This window comes from Natrix helvetica, assembly GCF_964273705.1.
Source record: "Natrix helvetica genome assembly, chromosome: 7".
NCBI lineage: Eukaryota > Metazoa > Chordata > Lepidosauria > Squamata > Natricidae > Natrix > Natrix helvetica.
In genome coordinates this window covers 72339215-72361787 of record NC_138558.1, presented here as the reverse complement: position 1 = coordinate 72361787, position 22573 = coordinate 72339215, and the positions used below count along the sequence as shown (strand labels likewise).

General features: G+C 44.3%; 2 protein-coding genes across 2 annotated transcripts in view; one reads left to right on the top strand and one right to left on the bottom strand.

Annotated features, from left to right (window-relative positions):
• The window catches only part of DTHD1 (death domain containing 1), a gene marked incomplete at its 5' end in the record, with an annotated part of 29293 nt that extends 28128 nt beyond the window's left edge, over nt 1–1165 (bottom strand). Inside the window, one exon of the mRNA XM_081960294.1 lies at nt 1101–1165. Within this exon, the coding sequence (XP_081816420.1) occupies nt 1101–1165 (65 nt within the window). The remainder of the gene's footprint in view (nt 1–1100) is intronic.
• A 114-nt stretch (nt 1166–1279) lies between these two features.
• ARAP2 (ArfGAP with RhoGAP domain, ankyrin repeat and PH domain 2) overlaps nt 1280–22573 on the top strand; it is a gene marked incomplete at its 5' end in the record, with an annotated part of 134152 nt that continues 112858 nt past the window's right edge. The window contains 4 exons of the mRNA XM_081960293.1: nt 1280–1335; nt 6999–7069; nt 14099–14175; nt 18785–18858. Coding sequence (XP_081816419.1) covers nt 1280–1335; nt 6999–7069; nt 14099–14175; nt 18785–18858 — 278 coding nt within the window. The remainder of the gene's footprint in view (nt 1336–6998; nt 7070–14098; nt 14176–18784; nt 18859–22573) is intronic.

Here is a 22573-nt window from a genome sequence, read left to right as displayed (position 1 = left end):
CTGCCCTAATAGTTTCCTACCAGGTATTAATCTGGGGCAGCTACTCCATAACTTCTCCAGTTTTGCTTCCCTTGTAGGGGTAATATCAGTAACCCAGTTAAAAATACTTCATTACAGATTACAGATTAGCAGAGTTGGAAGGGACCTTGTAGGTCATCTAGTCCAACCTCACACTCAAGCAGGAGACCCTGCATAATTTCTGACAAATGGCAGTCCAATCTCTTCTTGAAAGCCTCCAATGATGAAGCTCCCAAAACTTCTGATGGCAACTTCTCTTCCATGGGTTGATTGTTTTCACTGTCAGAAAATTCCTCCTTATTTCCAGGATGAATCTCTCCTTGTTCAGTTTCCATCCATTATTCCTTGTCTGGCCTTCAGGGGCTTTGGAAAATAGCTTGACCCCCTCCTCTTTGTGGAAGCCCCTCAAATATTGGAAGATTTCTATCCTGTCTCCCCTGGTCCTTCTCTTCCCTAGATTAGCCACGCCCAGTTCCTGCACCTGTAATAATAATTGTGTATTCATAATAATTGCAAATCCAGATTTGGAATACCATGTACAATAGTACATGATAAACTAGATTATCATATGTAAGGAACGGAAGGAGCTATTTCCAAACTTGTAAGCTATTTTGAACTATTGTGCTGGTTCAGCTGGAGTTCCACATCAGCGCTAGGATCTTAAGTATGAATCTACAGGTTGTCCTTGACTTACAACCAATTTGTTTAGGGACTGTTCAAAGTTACAAAAGGGACGCGGTGGCTCAGCGGCTGACACGCTGAGTTTGTCGATCAGTGGTTCGAATGCCTAGTGCTGCGTAACGGAGTGAGCTCCCGCTACTTGTCCCAACTTCTACCAACCTGGCAATTTGAAATCATGTAAAAATGCAAGTAGTAATATAGGAACCACCTTTGGTGGGAAGGTAACAGTGCTCCATGCACCTTCGGCATTTAGTTATGCAGGCCACATGGCCATGGAGATGTCTTCGGACAGCGCTGGCTCTTCAGCTTTGAAACGGAGATGAGCACCGCCCCCTAGAGTCAGGAACGACTAGCCCATACGTGTGAGGGGAACCTTTATCTTTACCTTAGATCAGTCTTACTCAATGACGATGCCTACCAAAGATGTGGTTTCAACCATGCAGGATTCTGCAAGCCAGGTTGTCATTGTTGGAAATTCTGGAATGCAAGAGGAAAAAGTGACTCACACATTCTAGGAAATGTGATCAAGTTTGTCAATTTGTAGAATGCCTTCACCGTGACGTGCGTTACGGTCAGCGAGATGAAGTTGAAATGCACAGTGTTGGTCAAAACCGTAGCTGTGAAGACAATGGAAAAGTGGGGGAAGAATCAGGGTGTTGGGGGAAGTTAGGGAAATGACTGAAGCCTGGAAAATGGGCCCCTTGTCAGGCAACAGGAGTGCTGGTTTACCAGTAGCTTATCAAGTACTTAGGAGGCAAGAGTTTGATGGCACAAGGAAACAAGAGCCAATTGCCGACCATCCGTACACCAATCAATCAATAGAACATGGAATGGAATGGAATAACAGAATAAAGAAGAGAATAGAAATGAGTAGAAACGAATAGAATAGAATAAAATGAAGAATGAAAAGAATAGGAATAGAATAGAATAGAATAAGAGAGCTGGAAAGATCCTTGGATGTCTTCTAGTCCAATCCCTAAGATCCAGCAGGGGAGCCTATATCAGTTCAGACAAATGGCTGTCTTGTCTCTTCTTAATAGCTTCAGTGATGGAGCACCCACAACTTCTGAAGGCAAGCTATTCCATTGGTTGATTGCTCTTGCCACTAGGACGTTTCTCCTTCGTTCCAGGTTGCTTCTCCCCTTAGTTCCCAACCATGGTTTCTTAAGAAAAACCATGGTTTCAATAGGGAAGTAAAGGTATATGTAAGGGATCCCCTTGCACACAGGTGCTAGTTGTTCCTGATTCTAGGGTGCAGTGCTCATCTCCGTTTCAAAGCTGAAATCCTTGTAAATCCTCACAAGAATCTCCACTCACGCCTATTTCTTCCAACTTTAGGCAAGATCATCCAGTAGTTAAAGCTTGATTTATGCCTCTCTAAATGTCAAGCGTTGCATTCATATGTTATGTGCGCATTCATGTGTTGAAGGCCCTTGTTGAGGCAGGAGTTTGCAATTAGTGGTCAAGCTTGTCTCCCGACTTGGAAGACTAAACCTCTGGTCCCAATAAGCAACCCAGATTGCATCTTACACACACGGTTTTCTTTACATTGTCCTGCTCTTGGTGCCCTCCAGTAGTGGTATTCAGCTGGTTCAGGCTGGTTCGGACAAACTGGTACTGGCAACCTGAGGGTGGGCCCACCTCCGCCGACCTCCCCTGGATCTCTGTCATCCTATTTAGCCACATTTTCTAAGCCATGCACATGCACGCAAGCCACACGCACGAGCGAAGTGCATGCGCAGAATGTGTGCACACTCACAAAGCACCCATGCATGGGTACTCACAGTTTCGGTGCATGTTGAACCGGAGGTAGAATTATGTGAGACCCACCTGCGGTGCACTCATGAGCTGATAAGTAAGTCACTCCAACTCAATGAAACAAAGCAATTGCGTAATAACTCTTGAGTGTAGTGGGTGTTTGTGATTACACAGATTGCAAAATGTGGGCTGAGGAAGCTGAGCTAGTCAATCATCCCCACCTCCTTCTCCGTCTCTTCTTCTTCTTCCTCCTCCTCCTCCCATCATCCTATTTCCTATTTTAAAATAGAAATTTATTTAAGAGGAAGTTTTGAAAAAAAAAAGGGAAAGAAAGTCAGATTTCCCAATGTTTTGATCTTGTCTCAGGGAAGATGACGAGTTTGACGTGATTACACTGGGTGGTTTTTTTTTCTGACGAGCTGGACGGCATGTAATCTGTTTGGAAATTGTCATAAAGGGAACGGACCTTCCTTTTCAAATGATAAGAAGTCTGATTGACATAATGCTATGACATTTTGCCTGAGTGAAGAATTGCATTGATTTTTAATTCTGGGAGCAGTGGCATGGGTTTTGCAAAATCTATTCTATTCTAGACTAGACTAGACTAGACTACACTAGACTAGACTAGAAGAGAACAGAACAGAACAGAATAGAATAGAATAGAATAGAATAGAATTCTTTATTGGCCAAGTGTGATTGGACACACAAGGAATTTGTCTTTGGTGCTTAGGCTCCCAGTGTACATAAAAAGACAGGATACATTCATCAAGAATAATAAGGTACAACCCTTAATGATAGTCATACGGTACAAATAAGGAATCAGGAAACAATTAATATCAGTATAAATCCTAAGGATACAAGCAACAAAGTTACAGTCCTGCAGTCATAAGTGGGAGGAGATGGGTGATAGGAATGATGCAAAGACTAATAGTAATAGTAATGCATCCTTAGTAAATTATTTGACAGTGTTGTGGAGATTAGTTGTTAAGCAAAGTAATGGCATTTGGGGAAAAACTGTCCTTGTGTCTCGTTGTTCTGGTGTGAAGTGTCCTATAGCGTCGTTTTGAGGGTAGGAGTTGAAACAATTTATGTCCAGGGTGCAAGGGGTCTGTAGATATTTTCACGACCCTCTTTTTGACCCATGCAGTGTCCAGGTCCTCAATGGTAGCCATTGTTTTTTTGTAGTTCTATATATCCTCCAAAGTCTGTGTCTGTCTTGTTGGGTTGCAGAATCAAACTAAACCCTGGGGGAACATGACAGCAGAATTACAATATCTGAGGGGCTGCCACAAGGAAGAAGGGGCCAATCTGTTATCCAAAGCATCTGAAGATAGGATAAGAAGCAATGGATAGAAATTAATCAAGGAGAGAATCAACATAGAAGTCCCAAAGGTGCTTTTTAAAGAGGCAACTGGACTCTCTGATTTGTCTTCAGAGATGTTAGCTTCTCATCCAAGAAGCTTCTTCAGCTTTGACTGGGTGGTAGGGAATGGAAGGATTATATTCCTTGCAGACTGTTGGTCATTTGCATCCTTTTGCAGAGTTGTTGAGGCCACTTGGAGGTCCTCAGGGCCACCTGAGAAGTGCAAAGCAGTGTGGAGTCTTCTGGGAACTGTTGAAAGGACTGTGTTGTAGAGTGGAGATAGATGATGTCATACCTCTTCCCCTCTGTTGAGGGAGGGCTGTTCAATTCTGATGGCCTCTGTGACCCTTCTTTCAAACCAGTGGTCCTCTGTGCCCAAAATGTAGACTTTGCTGTCTTCAAAAGAGTGCCCTTTCTCTTTTAAATGCAGATGGACTGCTGAATCTAGTCTTGATGTGTTTGTTCTCCTTTGTTGTGTCATGTATTTATGAAGTCGTTGTTTTGTTTCCCCAATGTACTGAACTGCACATGGCTCACAGCATTGTACTGCATATACCACATTGCTCCGTTTGTGTCTGGGTGTTTCATCCTTGGGGTGGACAAGCTTCTGCCTTAATGTATTCTTGGGTTTGAAGTGGGCATGTATGTTGTGTTGACTGAAGATCTTCCTGAGCATTTCTGATATTCCTGCAATGATGACATCGTTTCTGTTATTGTTCTCTTTGTTGTCTCTTATGGAGGGGTTCCTGTCGGGGCTTTTTTGAGATGTTTCCAGGGCAGCCCCATGGGCCATATTTAAGCACCCCGTGGGCCACATCTGGCCCCCAGGCCTTGAGTTTGACCCTCTGTTCTAGGATGTCTTTTCTAAACAATGAATATGGGTTCAAACCTCCAATATTCAATTTGTTGTTGTTTTTTAATCTCAGGAGGTAGAGAGGCCCCTGATTCAAGCTTGATTCCTAGTTACTACATACCATATTTTTTGGACTGTAAGACACATTTTTTATCTCCCAAAAGGGCCGAAAATGTCTCTGTGTTGTATTGACCAAATATTGTGAAACCCTGCCCACCCACTGGCCATTTTTTGGCCTCTGCATGCCCCTTTTCCAGGCCTTTTTGGCCCATTTTGGTGCCTTTTTTTCACCTTTTTAGAGGCTTTTTTTGGCCCATTTTTCAAAAAAAGGGGGGCTGAAAAAACTCTCAAAAACAGGCCAAAAAATTCTCAAAAACAGGCCAAAAAAGCCTTAAAAATAGGCCAAGAAAAGCCTCAAAAAGGGCCAAAAAAGCCTCTAAACTTGCCAAAATAGTCCCTAAAATATAGCAAAAAGCTTCAAAAATGGGCCAAGAAAAGCCTTGAAAATGGGCCGAAAAAAGCTTCAAAAACAGGCCAAAAAAGCCCCCCAAATGGGCCAAAAGAGCCCCCCAAATGGGTCAAAAAAGCCTTGAAAGTGGGTAGAAAAAAGGCTGGAAAAGGCCCCCCAAAATGACCAAAAATGAGGCGCGCAGAGGCCAAAAACCTTTCTGGCAATTGTTTCAGAAGTAGTTTGCTCTTATCTTCTGGATAGGATGATGCTTTGACCTTCCAGTCTAGCCTACAACCTTGTAAATCCTCACAAGAATCTCCACTCACGCCTATTTCTTCCAACTTTAGACAAGATCATCCAGTAGTTAAAGCTTAATTTATGCCTCTCTAAATGTCAAGCGTTGCATTCATATGTCGGTGTTATGTGCGTATTAATGTGTTGAAGGTCCTTGTTAAGGCAGGAGTTTGCAATTAGTGGTCTAGCTTATCTCCCGACTCTCTCAATTATGCATAAATCCACAAACATTGGACTCAGGTTAGGAGGGAGGGAAAGGTTCAAATCTCTGCTGATTTCTGCAGCCTAGCTTGGTGATGATCAGCAATTTCCATTTGGGACATCCCTATGTATATCAGCACGAGACAAGGCCAATGGTTCCTTGGCCCCTCCAGAATGATGGTGCCCTAAAATCAGAGACCAGAAATGTTGAAATTCAAGTTGTACATGAGTTCAACCAAAAATAATAATAATAAATTTGGCTGACTAGAATGACCTCGGAGGTCTTGTCTGCCCGAGAGAGGAGACGTTATACCAGGGGTGTCAAAACTCGATTTCATGGAGGGCCGCATCAGTTGTGTTTGACCTTCGAGGGCCAAAAGGGAGGCATGGGGCATGGCTGGAGTGTGTAGCCATGGGGGCGTGACATAGGACTCATGTCAGGGGCCAAGTGCTAAGGCAGAATTTCCTTCAGACCCTCCCTCACTCTCATTATAATCTCCTTCCTTCCCTCCCTCCCTTCCTTTTCCTTCCCTCTTCATTCTCCTTTCTTCTTCCTGCCCCTCTCTCCTTAATTTTCCTTCCTTGCTCTCTTCCCATCTTCCCTTCTTTTTTCTTTGTCTTCCCTCTTTCCCTTTCTCCTTTCCCTTCCTTTCTTATGTGCTCAAATGCAAAAGGGGAAACATTAAAAATGTCAAAAATACATTCCATGACGACCGGGGAACCGGTTCGGGGGCGTGGCCAGCCTCCGTCCTTACTAGTTTGGAGACCCAGTCGCAATTTCCACTACCAGTTCACCCAAACCGGCGTGAACCGGTAGCAACCCATCTCTGGCAGGTGGCCCACATGCGCCCCCCTCCCCAAGCTCCATTTTTGCTAGCAGAGGTACCACGAGCAGGTCCTTTGCTGTTTTCAGGCCTGCCCCGCAGGACAGGTCTAAGCACCCCGTGGACAGGATCCGGCCCACGGCCTGAGTTTGTTTGACACCCCTCCCAGACAAATGGATGCCCAACTTTTCTTCAAGACCTTCAGGGATGGAGAACCCACATGTCTGGGACACAAGCTGTTCCATTGATTAATTCTTATTCCTCCTTATTTCCAGACTGGGTTTCCCTGGGATGAGCTTCCACCCAATGCTTCTCGCCCTGCCTTCAGGTGCTTTGGAGAATAAGTCAATGCCGCCTCCTCTGTTCTAGAGACACAGGACGGTGCCTACGCCACAATTGTCCAACAGTGGCCATAATTTCACAAAGGGATAAAAGAGCATCTTTGTTAAAGATGCTTGAGCCTGGAGCTGTAACTCTGCAAACTGTAGATAACAGATACCTTATGAATATAAATTTGTCCTAATATGTAATCTCTTCCCTTTGATATTGTTCCAGCTCTTTACACGAACGAAGAAGTGCCAATGGTTTAAGTATCCATTGTTCTGAGGATTGTGTTTCGGACAACCGTGAGTAAAATGTTGTGACTAATTGTAATTCATACTTCAAAGGTGATCTCAAGTGTCTTATTTGGGGAATTTAGAATGTCAGAGGCTGTAATGATAAAATAAGACTTTACAATTTATAGATGCAAAAGTGGAACATCTTATAATGTTGTTGGTTTTTTTTAAAAAAAGAAGGAAGTAATGTTTCCAACTGGTAGCACAGATCTGGCCCAGTTATGAAACCATGAGGAGGACCATTTTCCATTTCAGAATGGATAGATTGTGATGGCGGATTTATTCCTGGTAGAAAACACCAATCCTTCCAACATTGGAAGACTAATGCATTTTCTTGCAAAGGAAATGTGTAATTTTTGCTTTACCGTGATAGAAAAGAATATATTTAGCTCAGTGTTGAACTGTGGGGTCCTTGGTGCTCTCTGAGCTTGGTGGTTTTCTTGCAGATGTTTCATGACACAACTAAGCAATATCATCAGTGCTAGAACTTCTATTATATGCTAGTCTAGTAATGAAACATCTGCAACAGAACAGCCAACGTCAGAGAGTGGCAAGGACTCCAAAGTTCCTCCTCCTCCTCCTCCTCCTGATAGCAGTGTTCCAATATCTCAGGGGATGCCACAAAGAAGAAGGAGTCAAACTATTCTCCAAAGCACCAGAGGGCAGAATAAGAAGCAATGGATGGAAATAAATCAAGGAGAGAAGCAACCTGGAACTAAGGAGAGATTTCCTGACAGTTAGAACAATTAATCCGAAGTTCTCCAGAAGTACTTCTTCCCTGGCGATACCCCCCATCGCGAGGAGGCGGGAACCAGACGGTCCAAGCTGGTACCGCCCCAAGCACCTGATGGAGCCGGATAGGTTCCAGACGGAGCTTGGGCCATTACCTGTAGCCCTGACCCGCGCTCGGTCGGAGGACCTAGCGGCCGCCTGGAATAGGGCGGCGGCTGGGGCCTTAGACCGGGTTGCGCCTTTGCGACCTCTCCTGCGGCTGCGACCCACCCGAGCTCCTTGGTATACCGAGGGGCTGAGGGTGATGAAGCGCCATAGGAGACGTCTAGAGAGCAGGTGGAGGTCCTCACGCTCCGAATCTGATCGAACACAGGTAAGAGCCTATTTACGGACCTACCTTGTGGCATTAAGGGCGGCCAAACGTAGATATTGCGCCGCTCTTATTGCGTCCGCGGATAACCGCCCTGCCGCCCTGATTAGGGTGACCCGCTCCCTCTTATCACAGAGGATGCAGGGGGCGCCCTTGCAGGGCAGAGCAGAGGAGTTTGGGGAATATCTGCAGGACAATGTCGCTCAGATCCGGAGCGGATGGGCCCCCCTCAGTGGACCGGACGGGCCGCCAACAGCGAGTCTTGTGAGACCATCCTGGGAGGAGTTTGATTCTGTTGCCCCCGAGGATTTGGACAGGTTGCGTGGACGGCTGCGACCCACCACATGTTTAATGGACCCGTGTCCCTCCTGGTTGGTACTGGCATCTTGGGAGGTGACTCGAGGCTGGCTTCTGGGCCTGGTGAATGCCTCATTGGGTGAGGGATCCTTACCAGCCGCCTTGAAAGAGGCGGTGGTGAGGCCCTTACTTAAGAGGCCTTCACTCAACCCAACGGAGCTAGCTAATTATCGTCCAGTCTCCAATCTTCCCTTTCTAGCGAAGGCTGTTGAGAATGTGGTGGCGCAGCAGTTTCCACGACACCTTGAAGAATCCGATTATCTAGACTCACGCCAGTCTGGCTTCCGACCCGGGCACAGCACGGAGACAGCCTTGGTCGCGTTGGTCGATGATCTCTGGAGGGCCAGAGATAGAGGTTGTTCCTCTATCCTGGTCCTATTAGACCTCTCGGCAGCTTTTGATACCATCGACCATGGTATCCTATTGCGCCGGTTGGAGGGGATAGGAGTCGGAGGTACCGTTCTGCGGTGGTTCGGCTCCTACCTCTCCGACCGGAAGCAATGTGTGTTGACAGGGGGGCAGAGGTCGACCCCGAGGCCACTCACTTGTGGGGCGCCACAGGGGTCGGTCCTCTCGCCTCTCCTGTTCAACACATATGTGAAGCTGCTGGGTGAGATCATCCGTGGTTTTGGGGTTGAGTACCACCTCTACCCTGATGATACTCAGCTGTATATTTCAACCCCAAACCACCCCAACGAGGCTGTCAAAGTGATGTCCCGGTGTTTGGAAGCCGTCGGGGTCTGGATGGGGGACAACAGACTCAGACTCAACCCCTCCAAGACTGAGTGGCTGTGGCTGCCGGCACCTCGGTTCAGCCAGCTGATTCCATCGCTGGCCATAGGGGGCGAACAGTTGCCGCCTGTGGAACAGGCGCGCAATTTGGGCGTCCTCCTTGATGCCCGGCTGTCAATGGATGACCATGTGGCAGCTGTGGCAAGGGGAGGCGTTCCACCAGGTTCGCCTGGTGTGCCAATTGCGCCCCCTACTGGACCGGGATGCCCTACGCACGGTCACTCATGCGCTGGTGACGTCCCGCCTGGATTACTGCAACGCTCTCTACATGGGGCTGCCCTTGGGACGCGCCCGGAGACTGCAGTTAGTTCAGAACGCAGCCGCGCGGGCTGTGATGGGGAATACGAGGTACTCCCACGTAACACCTCTCCTGCACGAGCTGCACTGGCTACCTGTGGTTTTTCGGGTGCGTTTCAAGGTGCTGATTATCATCTTTAAAGCGCTCCATGGCACGGGACCTAGTTACTTGCGGGATCGCATCCTCCCACATACATCCCTGCGGCCAATTCGCTCACACAGGGAGGGGCTTCTCCTGGTGCCGTCCACTAGGCAATGCCAACGGGCGACACCAAGGAGTAGGGCCTTCTCTGTGATGGGCCCAACCCTCTGGAATGACCTCCCCCCCGACATCAGAACCACTACTGACCTCCGCTCCTTCCGGCAAAAATTGAAGACTCACCTGTTCCGATTAGCGGGCCTGGCATAATTACAACTGTTCCTCCTGGTAAATGTACTATTAACTGGTTATTTTAGGGGTACTGTTTTTAATTTAATTTGTGTGTGTTTTAGGGTTTAAAATTATATTTATATATACTGGCTCTGTACAGTTCTTTTAATTCTATTTTTAACCTCCTCCATTCTAACTGTACATATTCAATTCTATTTATTGTATTTTGATATATTTTTACATGGACTGTACACCGCCCCGAGTCCCTTTTGGGAGAGGGGGCGGTCTAGAAGCACGGTAAAATAAAATAAATAAATAAATAAATAAATTGTGAATGCTCCAACACTGGACATTTCAAAGAAGTCATTGGACAACCATTTGTTTGAAATGGTATTGGGTTTCCTGCCTGAGCAGGGGGTTGGATAAGAAGACCTCCAAGGTATATTCTCTTCTCTTCTCTTCTCTTCTCTTCTCTTCTCTTCTCTTCTCTTCCCTTCCCTTATCTTATCTTATCTTATCTTATCTTATCTTATCTTATCTTATCTCTCCTCCCCTCTTCCATCCCTAGAACACAACAGAATAGAATAACAGAGTTGGAAGGGAACTTCCAAGCCCTTCACCACTTCAGACAAATGGCTATCCAACATCTTCTTAAAAACTTCCAGCGTTGAAGCATTCACAACTTTTTTTAAAAAATGTTACTAAGGTTGAGAGACGCGAACTTTCACGAAGGCAGTTCCTGAATTCAAATTGAGTCGAATGCAAAGTTTTCAAGTAGGCTGTTGCTTGAATTTTGCTAGCGTCACGATTATAGAGTATCTGTGTGTGTGTTCAGCAATTGGCCCTGGCTGATTTCAAAGAAAGCTTAAGCAGGTTCAGACTTGGTTAGCGCATGGAATGAGGCTCAGCAGGAAATTATACTAGCTAGTCTAGCTTGGCGGAATAAAATGCATCTTCTCAGCAGCTTCTGTCTTGTCGCTAAGAAATGTCAGGCAGAATTGACTTTAATGTGCAGGGGATTCTATCAATCCATCAGAATAGAGCTGGAAGGGACCTTGGAGGTCTTCTAGTCCAACCCCCTGCTCAAGCAGGAGAATCTACAGCATTTCAAACAAGGGACTGTCCAGTCTCTTCTTAAAAACCTCCAGTGATGAAGCACCTACAACTTCTGAAGGCCAGCTGTTCCACTGGTTGATCATTCTCACTGTCAGGAAGTTTCTCCTTAATTCCAAGTTGCGTCTCTCCTTGATTAGTTTCCATCCATTATTTCTTGTCCTGCCCTCTGGTGGTTTGGAAAATAAGTTGAGGCAGCTCAACTTATTTTGGGGCAGCTCCTCAAATATTGGAATATTGCTGTCATGTCCCCTCTCATCCTTCTTTTCTCTACATTGGCCATACCCCATTCTTGCAACGGTCCTTCATATGTTTTAGTCTCTGGGCATTTTATTATCTTAGTTTTCTTTCTCCGCACTTTTTCCAAAGACTCAACTTTTTTTTTTATAACGTGGTGATCAAAAGTCGATGCAGTATTCCAGGTGTGGCCTTACTAAGGTTTTATAAAGTGGTACTAATACTTTATGTGATTTTGATTCTATGCCTCTGTTTATACAACCGAGGATTGTATTAGCTTTTTGGGCAGCTGCTGCACATTACTGGCTCCTGTTTAAGTGATTGTCCATTAGGACTCCAAGATCCCTCTCACAGTTACTGTTTTTGAGCCAGGTTTCACCTCATCTGCACTTGTATCTTTGGTTTTTCCTGCCTAAGTGCAACACCCTGGTTATCTCCAAATTACATTTCATTTTGTTGGATTGAACCCATTGTCCCAAAGGTGCTTTTTCAAGAGGCAACTGGATTTTCTTGGTTTTTCTTTTGAAGATGTTTCACTTCTCATCCAAGAAGCTTCTTCAGCTCTGACAGGACAATGAGGAATGGAAGGATTTAGACTCCTTGCAGACAGCTGGTCATTTGCTTTTAGCAAATTTAGATCCTTTTAGAGCAGTGTTTCTCAAACTTGGCGACTTTAAGTCCTGTGGACTTCAACTCCCAGAATCCCCCAGCCAGCATAGCTGGCTAGGGAATTCTGGGAGTTGAAGTCCACAGGACTTAAAGTCGCCAAGTTTGAGAAACACTGTTTTAGAGGGTCGTTGAGGCCACTTGGACGTTTATCTGTGTCCTCAGGGTCACCTGAGTGATGCTAATGGTTCCTGCAGTCTGCAATTTTTCTGGAAATCCATTCCTACTCCCACTCCATTCGAAGGGTCTTCATCCCAAATTGCATAGCTAACAACATACAGATTTTCAGTCGTTCAGGTCATCGTCCCCAAGATTGGGCCCATTGTTCTCATTTAGCATTGTGGTTTGTAGGAATAGATGACTGTGGGCAAAATCTCACCCGTCTTTTTGAGGGCATCTTTGCCTCTGGGATTAGTTATAAGAGTCATGTTTTCTGCCTTGCAAACATGGACACACTCAGCAGGCATGTAAAGTCAATACAGCCCTTGGTGTGGGCAGACAGATCTGATTAAAAATATACACAGTAACAGCCTGCTGGGTTTTTAGTTAGTTTAATTTAGTTTAATTAAGAGTTAAGGGCAAGTTTCAACAGCTTTGCCCGCCGATCTTGAAATCTGACACGTTGCTTGTCTGCAATTCAAGGAGATCACTTGATTTCGCTTGCAACTTCAAGCACGGAGGTATGGATTTAATTCTTTCGTTCTTCAACAGGGGGGGAAAGAAAAGATTTAAAAGGGCAAAAAAAGGGAGGAAAGAATAAAACGATAGAATGCATAATATGTGTTTTAGGTCTTCCCCGTGTGACTATAAGGGGAAAAAATCCACATGGCAGTTTCCCATAAAGTCTTAGCATATTTCACTGTGATCATCCATAAATAATCTGTGTCCAATAGCAACTCATATTTATATGTTGCAAGTAATATTGGATATGTAATCTACTGAGCAACGGGAGTCATAGATTTATCTTGTCAACATTGAAGTCAGAAAGGCCTAAAAAATCCACTTCTGTTTTCCAGATACTTGGGAATATGGTGAAATCCAGCAGGTTCTGACAGGTTCTGTAGAAATGTTGAGTAGTTCGGAGAACCAGTAGCAAAATTTTGAGTAATTTGGAGAACCGGCAAATGTTATCTCGGGCTGGCCCCAGAGTGGGGTGGGAATGGACATTTTGTAGTATCCTTCCCCTGCCACGCCCACCAAGACTCACCACATCCACCAAGCCACTCCCACAGAACCGGTAGTAAAAAAAATTGCATTTTACCACTGACCCCAAAATACGTAAATCTTGTTTCAAAGCCAAAGTAATAAATGCAATTACTGCCGTGTTTCCACGAAAACAAGACAGGGTCTTATTTCCTTTTGACCCCCAAAATAAGTGCTTGGCCTTATTTTCGGGGAGGCCTTAATATTTTTGAGGTGCAGGAGGCGGCGAGCGTGGTCACCTCATGGCTGCAGCTGTGTTGCAATATTTTCTGGGAGGGCTTATTTTCAGGGGAGGGCTTATTTTAGCGCATGCTCTCAAAAATCCGATTGGGCTTATTATCCAGGGAGGTCTTATTTTTAGGGAAACGGGGTACTTCCTGGAATGTGCCAACTTTAGGACTTGCAAAAAGCTATATTTGACTGGAGCCCTATTCTGGAAAGGGTTCAGAGAACAGCAACAAAAATGATTAATGGGTTGGAGACTAAAATGTAAGAAGAACGGTACCAGAAATTGGGTATGCCTAGTCTAATGAAAAGAAGGACTAGAGGGGACATGATAGCAATCTTCCAACATTTGAGGGGCTCCTACAAAGACGAGGGGGTCAAACTATTTTCCAAAGCACCAAAAGTTAAGACAAGAAACAATGGATGGAAACTAACCAAGGTGAGAAGCAACCTGGAACTAAGGAGAAAAGGTGAGAGTTAATTAACCAGTGGAACAACTTGTCTCCAGATGTTATGGATGCTCCATCACCATAAGCTTTCAAAAAGAGATTGGTCAACCATTTGCAAGCTGGGATTTTTCTGCAGGTCAGAACTGATATTCAATCACAAAGGACCATGTGTTAGAGATATGGGATGACACTGTGAGCTTGTCTGTCTGTCTGTCTGATTTTCCCAGGAGAACCAGCTAAAGAAAAGGCACCCCCCATTTCTCCCTATGGCGAGACCTTCCTTATGAATTCTCCTGAAGGCATGGTGAGTTGTTTACTACGTAGAAGTCCGCAGTTATGTTCTGCTAATGGTGAAATGGTTGAATGTGTGGAAGAGGTAGAGGGAGAAGGAAAGAGAAAGAGAGAGGGGGGGTAGGGAGGGAGGGAGAGGTAGAGGGAAACTCATATATTATGAGTATCTCTTTCTGTTTATCTTTATCTTTGCTAGATAACACCAAAGGTGGAAATTAATTAGGGGAGGAGAAAACAACCTAGAATAAGAAGAAATTTACTGATAGTTAGAACAATTAATCAGTGGAACAACTTGCCTCCAGAAATTGTGAATTCATGACAAATTTCAGTGAGTTCTAAGCAGTGGTAGTGAATGGATAATAAGGGGATTCTAGGAAAACCTAGATATGTGTGCAAATTCCTTGGATGATGATTAAGCGAGCAACTTGGTTCGCACTTAGCGGAGTGGTGCGGTGGCCTAGAGGTGGAGCTCTCACCTCGGAATGAGGAGGCTGTGAGTTCGAACCTAGGTAGAGGCAGATATTTCTCTCTCTGGGCACAATGAGAATAGATCTGACGAACAAAACTCCACATTGGCGACAGGGAAGGGCATCTGGCCAGTCAACACTCAGCTACATTCAGTTGCCGAGACTCCACTCCGCAAGGGATTATATGGGTTTCTTAAATGAAGACAACAATGATGATTGGTTTGCAAAAAAACCCAAGGCAATTTGTCACAAGCCGAATTCTCCTGTTCACGATGACTTAAAAATATCCTTCAAATGACAACATCTTTCTGGCTGATTTGAGTGTGGTAACTGATGAGAAGAATCCTTGCGAAAAGAGACCTCGGAGATGGAGCCCATAAAATGCCTCCAAACTTAGCACACACCCCTCCCGGCCGTGACCTCATGCACTTTCGTGGTTCTCCACCGCTTCCTTTCTTCAACCCTGAGGTGGCACATTGTGAGCTGACGAGAGGCGGCCAATGAATCAGGAATCAGGGAAACAGCACTGTGGGTTTCAGTGACCTGAAGTGAAACTTGGTGGAGGGAAGTTCCTCTTCTCTGTTTCCTCTTCTTAATAGCCACACGCCTTTCATGTGGACTCCGTGGGTAACGCCGTAGGTTGTCCTGGTTGCACCGTAAAACCGAATGAGTAGATGTCCCCCCCCACACTCCAGAATGCCTCACCTTAGTCTGAGGTCAGATGCTGAGATTTAGGAAGGACAGATAGCTTGCTCCTGTCCAAGATAAGAGGGCGTTTAAATGATCTGGCAGGGCATCCATCCATCCATCCATCCATCCATAGATATAGAGGGAAAGAAAGAAAGAGAGAGAGAGAGGAAGGGAGGGAGGGAAGGAAAGAAGGAAGGATCTCTCTCTCTCTCTCTTTCCCTCCCTCCCTCCTTTCTTTTTTTCTTTCTTTCATATACATACATACATACATACATACATACATACATACATACATACAGTATATATTTATCCATCCATCCATCCATCCATAGATATAGAGGGAAAGAAAGAAAGAGAGAGAGGGAGGGAGGGAGGGAGGGAAAGAAGGAAAGATCTTTCTCTCTCTCTATCTCCTTGTTTTCCTCCCTCCCTCCCTCCTTTCTTTCTTTCTTTTTCTTTCTTTCTTTGTTTCTGCCATATATATATATATATATATATGCATACACACACACACATAACACACACACACACAATCAGCACCAATCTACCAATCATGATACAGCCACACAGCCAATCAACCCACTTACTGAAACAAAGCCACCACTCCACACCCACCCACCAAGATTTATAGAAAGACGGCAGCTCCGACCACGCTTTACTCACACAAACACGAAGCTGAAACAATAGCCTGAAGATGGCGAGTGAGACCTCGCCAAAACGTTTATAATATATGTGTGTTTTCGTAGATTTTCACAGGTGTAGGTATGCAGGTCTTGGTGTATTCGGGTCTTTTCCTATGTAAGATTGACAGTATCTTGGCGACGTTTCCATCCACCTCATCGAAACATCGCCAAGATACTGTCAATCTTACATGGGAAAAGACCTGAATACGCAAGACCTGCATATATATCTATATATATCTCCATACAGTATATATTCATCCATCCATCCATATATACATATACATCTATAGAGATAGATAGATGATAGATAGATAGATAGATAGATAGATAGATAGATAGATAGATAGATAGATAATAGATAATAGATAATAGATAATAGATTGTATAAGAAAGAAAGAGAGGGAGGGAGGGAAGGAAAGAAGGAAGGATCTCTTTCTTTTTCTTTCTTTCTTTGCCTCCCTCCTCCCTCCCTCCTTTCTTTTTCATTCCCTCCCTTCTTTCTTTCTTTTTTTCTTTCTTTCTTTCTTTCTTTCTTTCTTTCTTTCTTTCTTTCTTTCTTTCTTTCTCTTTCCTTCCTTGCTTCCTTTCTATCTATCTATCATCTATCATCTATCATCTATCATCTATCTATCTATCTATCTATCTATCTATCTATCTATCTATCTATCTATCATCTATCTATCATCTATCTATCTATCATCTGTCTGCCTGCCTGCCTGCCTGCCTGCATGTCACCTCTGTGTGTGTGTGTGTGTGTGTGTGTGTGTGTGTCTGTCTGTCTGTCTGTCTGTCTGTCTGTCTGTCTGTCTATCACATTTTAAAACTTTCCAGCTGCCTTACTGAGAGACTGCAGATGTCAGTGCTGGGCTTGAGGGTTAGGCTTTCTCCTTCTATGGGCAAATGTAGATAGACGTAGGCATAGTTTCATAGCCAGGTAATTGGCCTAGGTACATATAGGTTGATCTCTTAGTTAGATCCCAACTGAGAAGGAACCTCATAGCTCCGTTGAGCAAAACCACTGTTTGGCCTAGTGGTTAAGGCACCAGCCTAGAAGACAAGGGATTGTCAAGTCCCACCTTAGCCATGAAAGTCAGCTGGGTGACTTTGGTCTAGACACCGGAAGGTGGGAGGTCTAGTCCTGCCTTAGGTATGAAAGGTGGCTGGGTGACTTTGGGCCAACTGCCAGGAGAACGGTGAGTTCTGGTCCTGTATTAGGCATGAAAGCCTAATAAAGGCTTGGGCCAGTCACTCTCTCTCAGCCCACCTCACAGGGTGGTTGTTATTGTAGGGCAGGGGTGTCCAAACTTGGGAACTTTAAGACTTGTGGAGTCTGGCTGGGGAATTCTGGGAGTTGAAGTCCACAAGTCTTAAAGTTCCCAAGTTTGGACACCCCTGTTGTAGGGAAAATAGGAGGAGGAAGCTGGGTTGGATATGTTCGCCGTCTTCCATTGTTTGTAAGAATAATAAAGGTAGGATTAAAAAATAGTCACACAAATAAAAAGAAAGAAGGAAGCTTACTTTGACCTGCCAATCTGCTTGCTTAGATGTTTACTTTGCAGAGAATACAAAGGTTAGCACACGTACAAATGTCAATTATTTCTTGGATGGCTCATTACCAATAAAAGATATATCAATAAGTCTTGTTTTATACAACTTTGTTTATAAAAGGTGGGAATGACGAGTAGATGTAATACCGTAATCTAAAGATCAGGTCGAACACCTTAAATTTTTCTAGCTCTCTTATTTGGGATTTCTCTCTTCTCTTATCTCTATCTTCTCTTCTCTTCTCTTCTGATCTCTTCTCTTCTCTCATATCTTCTTTTCTCTTATCTCGCTTATCTCATATCTTCTCTTATCTCACTTATCTCATATCTTCTGATCTCTTCTCTTATCTCATATCTTCTCTTCTCTTCTGATCTCTTCTCTTATCTCATATCTTCTCTTCTCTTCTGATCTCTTCTCTTATCTCATATCTTCTCTTATCTCACTTATCTCATATCTTCTGATCTCTTCTCTTATCTCATATCTTCTGATCTCTTCTCTTATCTCATAACTTCTTTTCTCTTCTCTTCTGATCTCTTCTCTTCTGATCTCTTATCTCTTATCTCTCTTATCTCATATCTTCTCTTTTCTTATCTCACTTGTCTCATATCTTCTCTTATCTCACTTGTCTCATATCTTCTGATTTCTTCTCTTATTCATATCTTCTTTTCTCTTCTCTTCTCTCTCTTATCTCATCTCTTATCTCACTTATCTCATCTCTTATCACTCTTATCTCATATCTTCTTATCTCTTCTCTTATCTCTCTTATCTCATATCTTCTTTTCTCTTCTTATCTCTTATCTTTATCTCATATCTTTTATATCCTAACTTATTTCTCTTATCTCATATCATTTCTTATCTTATGTCCCTTAATGGGACGCAGTGGCTTAGTGGCTAAGACGCTGAGCTTGTCAATCAGAAAAGTCGGGAGTTCGGCAGTTGGAGTGAGCTCCCGTTACTTGTCCCAGCTTCTGCCAACCTAGCAGTTCGAAAGCATGTAAAAATGCAAGTAGAAAAATAGGGACGACCTTTGGGGGGAAGGGAACAGCGGTCCGTGTGCCTTCGGCATTGAGTTATGCCGACTACATGACCACGGAGACGTCTTCGGACAGTGCTGGCTCTTCAGTTTTGAAACAGAGATGAGCATTGCCCCCTAGAGTCAGGAACGACTAGCATGCATGTACGAGAGGAACCTTTACCTTTTACCTTATCTGTTCACTCACTGAATTTATTCTTTCAGGAAACCTACAGCAAGGAACCTTTAGATGTGTTAGAAGAGGATAAAGAGAAGAAAAGAACGGCAAACAGAACAAGGTATTGGATTAAAAATGCAGAAAAAAAATCCAAATCTATTTCGGATTAATTTATTGCACATTAGTGTGGGTCAAAATTGTACATTGTGATCTGACCCAGCCTTAGCAGAACCAAGAAACAGAACCCATTGTTCCCCCCCAAAAACCTCTCTTTATTTAACTGCTGTGAATTCATGGCATTTCCACACAGAAAAGTCCAGGCAATAATCCTTCCAGGGATTAATTGAAGTACAGACCTTATCAGTTCTTGGATAATTGCCAGACTGGCAGCTTTCAGTTGCAAAGCTGTAAATTAATTCCTCGCAAGAAATCTCTGAGGCATGAACCATGATAAACAAATCTTCTGAAAGAAATACAAACTGTTGTCTCCTACAACCAGCTCTCCCCTTTTGGTTCTATTTATTTGCCAGCCAGGGAGGGGCTGCTCAGCGTCCATGTGTGCCTTTCTTTCTCAGTTGGCTCCTGGTACTCAGCTGTTCTCCTCTCCTGACAGCTCATACGTGCATCTGGAATAGGCCCCAGCTGTTCTTCTTCCCTACTTATCTCCGAATCCAAAGGTAGCTGGGAAATGTCAGACGGCCCTGGCTCCATCTCTGCTTCTGAACCCTTCCCCAGAATCCAGGACTGACAAAGGTTTCTCCTCAACCTCCCACAAAGCCATGCCCATGGATGGGATGGAATAGAATAGAACAGAACAGAACAGACTAATGAAACAGAATTGGAAGGGACCTTGGAGGTCTTCTAGTCCAACACCCTGCTCAGTCCAACCCTATACCATTTCAGACAAATGGTTCTCCAATCTCTCCTTAAAAACCTCCAGTGTTGGAGCATTCACAATTTCTGGAGGCAAGTTGTTCCACTGATTAATTGTTCTAACTGTCAGGAAATTTCTCCTTAATTGCTTCTTTCCTTGATGACCTTCCAGCTGCCTTGCTTCTTCTCCTGACTTGAGGTGCCTTGGAGAATAGTTTGACTCCCTCTTCTTTGGGGCAGCCCCTGAGATATTGGAACACTGCTATCATGTCACCCCTGGTCTTCCTTTTCATCAAACTAGACATACCCAATTTCACCAACCATTCTTGTTTTAGCCTCCAGTGTCCTAATCCTCTTTGTTGCTCTTCCTACTCTTTCTAGAATAGTGATAGCTAACCTTTTTCTCCTCGCGGGCTGAAATCGCGGGCCTGCAACAATGCAAGCACGTATGTGCTCACACCCATAATGCAATGTGCCCCACCCACTGCGCATGTGCACATGGCCCCCTGCGCTCCTCCAGCCCCCACGCATCTGCAAGACCCCGCCCACGTTTCTCCCATGCATACACATGACCCCCTTTGCCAGATTTTGGGCCTAGCTGGTCTCCCTGAAGCCTCCTGAAACTGCCGCACCCCCCTGTGCTCCCCTCCCACCCCCTATGCACGCACATGAGACCTCCGCACAGGTGCACACAATCCCTCTCTACCCGCATCTGCGCATGCATCTCCTTCATGCGTGGAAAAAATCAGCTGGACGGCGGTAGCCATCACGATTCTACATCGACATTTTTTTTTCACATTTTCCAGATTTTGCTAATAGAACAAAGTTATCTTCAGCATTGCTGGCAGGATGTTATTGTCTTCTTCCGGAGTCTCAATTCTAAGTGTCTGATAGGAAGGCAGGAAGGAATAAGGCCAGCCACTGTTTTGTTATGTTTGGGTTAGGGGAGGTATGTGCTTACATTTTTATACCAAGTTGAAGAAAAGAAGCAGCAGGATGCATGCTGCTAATTCAGTTTCCTCCATGGGCTGAAATAATCACATGTCTTTGTTAGTTTTTTTTTGGGGGGGGGTTGAGCTTGCTTCTCTTCCTGCGGACAATATCAGACTAAGTAACCAGCAGTGTGCGGAGGCAGCCAAAAAATCCAATTCACTCTTAAGTTGCATTAACAGAGGGATACAATCAAGATCAAGATCTATAAAGCCTTAGTAAGACCACAGCTAGAGTACTGAATCCAGTTTTGGTCACCACACTATAAACACGATGTGGAGACTCTAGAAAAAGTGCAGAGAAGAGCAACCAGGATGATGAGGGGACTGGAGACTAAAACATATGAAGAATGGTTACAGGAACTGGGCATGGCTGGTCTAGTGAAGAGAAGGACCAGGGGAGACAGGATAGCAGTGTTCCAATATTTGAGAGGCTGCCACAGAGAGGAGGGGGTCAACCTATTTTCCAAGGCATCTGAAGACCAAATAAGGAATAATGGATGGAAATTGAACAAGGAGAGATTCAACCTGGAAATAAGGATAAATTTTCTGACAATGAGAACCATCAACCCATGGAACAGCTTTGCCTTCGGAAGTTGTGGGAGCTTCATCCCTGGATGCTTTCAAGAAGAGATTGGTCTGCCATCTGCCAGAAATGGTGTAGGGTTTCCTGCTTGAGCGGGGGGGTTGGACTAGATGACCTGTAAGGTCCCTTCCACCTCTGTTAATCTGTATCTCTATCAGTTTCTTCTTCAAGTCATGGAACAACTTCAGATTATTTCAAGGAATGCTAAGAACTCAACAGTTCAACCCTGAACTGCGTCTTGGGGACAAAACAATTTGATAACATATTTGGGTGAAGCAAATAGACTCTCCTGGAATGGCTGAGTTATAGAATTTTGGAATATAGCTTGGATGTTTCTGTAGGCTTCAGTCAAGTTTTACTTCCATCATTGATTTTCTCCAGCTGGCTAAAACCAGGTACCTCACAGAAAATCCATAACGTTTGAAATGAGACTTTGATTTTGGTTAGCCCCCAGGGAGCAGTTTTCTTACAAATGGTTTATTTATTTATTTATTATTCATATTTATAGACCGCCCCCTCTCCCGAAAGGGACTCGGGGCGGTGTACAGTCACTAAAATACGTTATAAAATACATGCAAAACAATTAAATAATTAAAGAAGTGGCAATGCAGGACTTTAAAAGAAGACCAGTTGGAGCACTGATGATGGTAGAGTCAAAACTGGATCTCTAATGAACTCAAAGGACAATTCTTAGAAATTTAGACCGAGCCGCATGGCCACGGATCTGGTTATCACAGGTTAATGTAGTCAGGAGATATTATCTCTGTTATCATTCTCTTTTCCTGTATTGCTAAGCTGATCAGAAATAAATCCCTGCTTTGGAAGGAAGCTTTTGTTGTTTGAAAAAGATGTTGAGACTTAGAAAGAGTGCAGAGAAGATCAACAAAGATGATTAGGGGACTGGAGGGTAAAATATTTGAAGAACGGTTGCAGGAACTGGGTATGTCTAGTTTAATGAAAACAAGGACTAGGGGAGACATGATAGCAGTGTTCCAATATCTCAGGGGCTTCCCCAAAGAAGAGGGAGTCAAGCTATTCTCCAGAGCACCTGAGGGCAGGACAAGAAGCAATGGGTGGAAACTAACCAAGGAGAGAAGAACTAAGGAGAAATTTCATGACAGAATCAGTGGAACAACTTGCAAATGCTCCAACAGCGGACGTTTTAAAGAGGATGTTGGATAACCATTTGTCTGAAGTGGTGTAGGATTTCCTGCCTAAGCAAGGGGTTGGACTAGAAGACCTCCAAGGTCCCTTCCAACTCTGTTATTCTATTCTATTCTATTCTATTCCATTCCACTCCACTCCACTCATTACTCTATTCTACTCTATTCTACTCTACTCTACTCTACTCTACTCTACTCTACTCTACTCTACTCTACTCTACTATT